At 27.3% G+C, this 5,592-nt stretch overlaps 1 protein-coding gene across 1 annotated transcript in view; it reads right to left on the bottom strand.

Moving 5' to 3' along the window:
• Nucleotides 1-2,272: 2,272 nt before the first annotated feature.
• The window catches only part of l(3)02640 (porphobilinogen deaminase-like protein l(3)02640), a gene marked incomplete in the record, with an annotated part of 10,418 nt that continues 7,098 nt past the window's right edge, over nucleotides 2,273-5,592 (bottom strand). The window contains 2 exon segments of the mRNA XM_067047179.1: nucleotides 2,273-3,593; nucleotides 5,007-5,302. Coding sequence (XP_066903280.1) covers nucleotides 3,431-3,593; nucleotides 5,007-5,302 — 459 coding nt within the window.

Genomic DNA, 5,592 nt, shown 5'->3' with positions numbered 1-5,592 from the left:
AATAAAGTTTTTCATAAATCAAATTTATTGTCCGAACAACTATAAATCAATTTATTTTAGCAAATATCATGAAAACTACTATTCCTACGAAGGTAAAGGTCATGCACTTCTTTATAGTCCATTAAATTCGCTTTAATTTGAGTGCTAATAGACATCTGTACATCACATAGTTCCTGAGATACAGATTTTTTTAAATAAATTAAGTAACTACTAATATTTCAGTAGATTTTAAGAAATTTTGCTTTTTATAAAGCTATATCTCAAGAACTATTGGACATAAATAGCTCTTTTAGGGCTAATATTTCTGCAAATTTACTCTTCAAGTAATGTTCTCTTAGATTTTCTAGTGTTATTGGTAGTTTTTGAGATATAGAGCTCCGAATGAAAAATCAATGTTTTTTTAAGGTTTTGAAACAGCCGCCATTTTTTAATCTCCCTACCTATACTTGGCATACTCATCAATTTTGACTAGTAATTATCCATAGTTTTTATTAAAGTAATAAAAAATTGTGGTGAGATAACTGCCTTTTTTTCTTCCCGGCTCTTGTACTATCAGCTTCTTGACCTTACTGAATTGTGATATGCATTCCTTACAGTTATATCCAAAATTTTCTTCTAAACCAACCTGACTATACTAGTTTCATATTCTATTTGAAGCTAGCTAATAAAAACTAAAACTAAATTTATATACATTTTTTTTTTTTTTATCTCCTGAAAAGTTGACAAAATTATGATATGTTGGGTTCTTTCTACATAGATTAATTGTTGGTCACACTTTATTCACCATGCTCATAAAACCTGAGTCTCTTGGTAATGTGATGTGTACGAAGACTAAGTAATTATGCTGTTGGCTCCGTAAAAAGAGTCAAGTCCACAAACTGAATTTTAAAAAATCGTTTTATTTGCCTGACACTGTAGTTCAAATTGTTTACCATAGTGTAAGGCTTATATCAACAACAATGTGACTTAACTTAATCTCAAATTTTTTAATTCCTTCTTTCTTAACCCTGTGTTTTTGGATTTATATGGAGTCCCTTTATGCAGTGAATTATAAAAAAATGTGCAGTATAATAGTTATATTAACATTAATAAAAAGTTGATTTAAAAAAAAAAACATAAGTATTTTATACATATATATATAAATAATTGTCCATATAATTTCGAATTATGAAGATGGTCAGGATTGCGGTCAAAAGAGAAACAAAAATAGTTAACAACTATTTATTTTTCGACCCAATTTATAGTGGAGCTTCATCAGGGCTAAAAAGATACAAAAACAACTAAGAAAATTTTGACATAAGATAATAAGATATGAAAAAGTAAATTATGGTAGAGTTAAAATTATGTAAAAATAAGTGAAAAGAAAATTACATACAAATAAAATAGTATTAATATAAAATAAACAATTAGAATGTAAAGGAGACATAATAACACGCAAAACCAGAAAAGTAGATATGAGAACACCAAATTTAACTCACTAAAAGACGGAAAATAAAGAAGAAAGTTGAAATTTAAAATAAGTCAAGAATGGATAAATACAAATAAAATTAATTATAAATGAGTAAAGAACCAATCTTAACTATTTTAAAAGGGATGTTAAGTAGGATAAGAAATTAAGCTATTTGATAAAAAATAACTTATCTATATTTACAAAACATGTTTATTAGATTCAATAACTAAAGGTAACAAACATATTCTCATTAGAATATGATTTTTGTAGTATCTTATATTGTGCACAAAATAAAGGCAAATACCATAAACCAGTAATTCTTATACTGTTATATAATTGGAAAGTATTGTCAAATAATTACACCTTCAACAACTTTATACAAAAATGTCATGTATATTTAATCAGAATCAAGGAACGTAAATTAATATGTTCCTAAAACTAATTATAATTACAATTAAAAACTTCAAATATCTAAATCACATTAATCATGAGAGATAGCTGACCGCGGATGGCTTATATGAGAAGATGGTTGGGGGTGCGGTCAAAATGTAACATACATAAGTTGAAATAACTGTTATTTATCCTTTCTCAACCTTTTTTTAATTTGAACTTTCTTCTTGATTTTCCATCTTTTAGTGAGCTAAATAAGTTATTTCAACTTATATGTGTTATATTTTGACCGCACCCCCCAACCACCTTTTCGTATAAATCACATTAAGTACATACCTTTGGTGAAAACATTAGGTACAAAAAAGTACTACTGAATTTTTGAATTGTTTATAACCAATTAAATTTAAATTATCATAAGAACCTTTAGATATTATGAAAATAATTAACAATGGAAAAATAATTGAATACCATCAGATTAAATAAATAAAAGATAACTCAAGAACAGTAAAACAGAATTTAAGTTATGTCAACAAAACGTCATGTTAGATTTGAAATTCATTCTTGAGCACTACAGTAATATCCAATAGACGATTAACCAATTTTCCCTCAATTCTCCTATTTAGTTAACTTATAGATTTGTCATTTGACTCAGTCTTATGATACAGTTAATGCAATATTAAATGATTATCAAAAGGAAAGGAGAGAATGCTTGGCTATCAAATTCTTTGATCTTAACTTAGCCTTTCTCAATTGGCAGTTTTATAACAATTGAACAAAGGTAAGTTGTTATTTACGAATTGAATTTGTAATAATAAATTAGTAATTATACAAAAGTACATAAAATATCAAAATTCTACAAAAGAATAAATGATGCAGCACTTACAAAGGCACATGGCTTTACATTATTAAGTATTCTCGGAATAAATAATTATAACAGATCATTCTTTTTATATATATACACATTTGCTACACTATTCTAGACCTACAAAGTACTATTTCATAAATTGTTAAGTTTACCATAATTTGGCCTTAGTTCCAAAACCTCTTAGCTCTATTTTTCATCTAAAGTATAAGTTTATGGAATATATTATCAATTGGTAGTTTTAATGACCAAGAGATAATAAATGCATTTGACTTTGAGATTCACTCAGAGCTTTATTTGTGCTAAAAAAATGTTACTAGGTTTTAGAATTAAGGTTGGGATAAGTTACCTAAAAAAAAAAAAAAAAAGGAATCAAACTATTGGATAATAATCACCTAGATTGATGTAATTAGTGACAAATGATCTAAACATGAGAAAATTTTAATTACTTCAAATTATGTCACTCAGCGATTACATGAAAAAATAAATATCCCATGGTAATTATAGCTAGTAATTTTTTTTTACTAAAAAGAAAATAAATGCCAACAACCGAAGACTTAAAATATAAAAATAACAATAACAATAATAAATATTAACAAAAAATATAAATCTTTCAACATATTTGAACCATTTTCTTTTACTATGGACTAAAATTCATATAAATATATATGACTTTACATTCAATAGAAAAATATTTCTAATATTGATATGACTACTCAATAAACAAATTAAATGGTGGCTGCGATTGATGCCTTGGCTTCTTCTATGATTCTGAGAGCTCCCTTTTCAGACATGTTTTTAGCCAAATCGGATCCCAAACAGAAAGCTCTCAATACTTTTTGTTGATTTAGTCCACAATCACTTATTCCACAATAGAATGGTAAGCGTTTACTAAAAAAAGAAAAGGAAAATGATCAGTAATATTATTTAATACATCAACAGAATCTTAGATATGTTTTGTTATTTAATTTCAATTCTTTCATTTTTATCAAATTCTATCTTCATTTTTATATACCCAGCTGGTTATGGACTATATAACCTAAGAAATGGAAATAATTAAAAAGTATATAGAAGTAATTCCATAAAAAAGGACAAAAATTGAGCTCATACATGTTAAACTAAAACCAGTTTGGACATATGCATAATAAATTTACAGTATTGCTTACCCAGATTTATCTAAAACGAATATAAACTTTTGAAGTCTTCAATACCAAGCACATTCGCTTATATAAAGAACATTGGGAAGGATAATAGTTTAGTAAATATTAAGTTTTTGGACAGAAGAAACAAGCCAGAAATTTCAAAATTGAAAAATAACAAGTATTTCCTCCCTTTAATCTCATTTTTATTTCTTCATCAATTTTGTTTTTCCTTGTTACCATAGAACCTCAATACTTAAATCTATCTACTTATTCAATTGTAATTCCTCGTATACCTATATCACTAAAATTGCTTGCACTTTTAGGGTCTGAAATAACCATATATTTTGTATTATCCATACTTATTTCGGGACCTAGTCCCTAACTAGAATTTATCATTGTAGTTATATAGTTTCCTTTTCCTCACCCAATAATAGCAAATCATCAGCATACCCAAGCACCAGTGGTATAATGAATATATAACATAAATAAATCACCATTGGTAATTATTATTATTCATTATTAATGGTACTTTTGTTATTATTAATGGCGTAAGATAAAAATTAACAAATTTATTGGATAAAAAATTCATCCTTTTTCTTTTTCAAGTGATATAAAATGTTTCCTGATATAAATTGGTTAAGAGCATAACCCAGCTAACACAAAGACTGATTGTATGTAGGACTTCATATAATCTCGTCTTTCTCCAATCGTGTTTAAAAAATGGGAACATCCCCTGTAGGGATCCTTATAAGCATGAGGCACAGAGCAGCCGCTTTGGATGCACCAGTAAGGTGGGCCCTGAATATCTCTTACTTTAATGGGTAGATCTTAACAGCCTGGTGATAAGAAAAGCAGGGAAGGTTGTTTATGTCTAATGTAATAAGAGAGAGAAAATAATAAAAATCCTCAAAGACAAATGTGTGTACTAAAATTAAAAATTGTATAACATCAAAAATACTATTGAGGGAGGTGCTAGATCAGACAAGAACCTAAATTTCAAAATAATGGTATTTTTTAATGCATCTTTATTATAAATTATGTTTATAATAAACATATATGTATATCTATATATACTCCTCTCTCCCCTCCAAAAAATGGGTTGGAAATAGGGAAAAACAGATGATTTATTTATGATAATAATTAATATAAAAAAAATAAATACCTTTCATCTACTTTTTCATTTATATCACATTCTGCATCCATATGAACAGTAATTTGGCCATCTAAACTCCAAACAGCAGCTGAAAGCTTTAATGTTTCGTCTTTATATTCCGAAAAAACAGCTACAGGAGCTGAGCAACCACCTCCTAGGGCACAAAGCAGACTTCTTTCAGCTATTATCCTCAAAACAGTCTCTTCGTGGTTCAAAGAAGAAAAGTATTTGCAATCCTTCGACCTACATTCAACAGCAAGAGCACCCTGACCTACAGCATACATCATTTCATCATTGTCCAAGATCTGTAAAACGTAAGACCTTACAAGAACTATACATTGAATATCATACAATTTGGCTAATAATTTAAAGTAGTCAAATTAGAATTACCTTATTTAAGAAAATATAATATAATAAATTTGTCAATGACATTGTGAGATAAAATAAAAAACCTTAGGGTATAAATGTAATAAATTATCTGATAAATACAATGATCTTTTTATGTAATTATTGTTAAATTACGAGTTTATAACAGAACTGGATTAAATTATAATTTAAAGAACTCTTTATTAAGTCCTTCTATAACCTCATTTTT

This window comes from Halyomorpha halys, unplaced genomic scaffold, assembly GCF_000696795.3.
Source record: "Halyomorpha halys isolate HHAL.00 unplaced genomic scaffold, Hhal_1.1 Scaffold173.1, whole genome shotgun sequence".
Taxonomy (NCBI): domain Eukaryota; kingdom Metazoa; phylum Arthropoda; class Insecta; order Hemiptera; family Pentatomidae; genus Halyomorpha; species Halyomorpha halys.
This window is presented reverse-complemented; position numbering and strand designations above follow the sequence as displayed.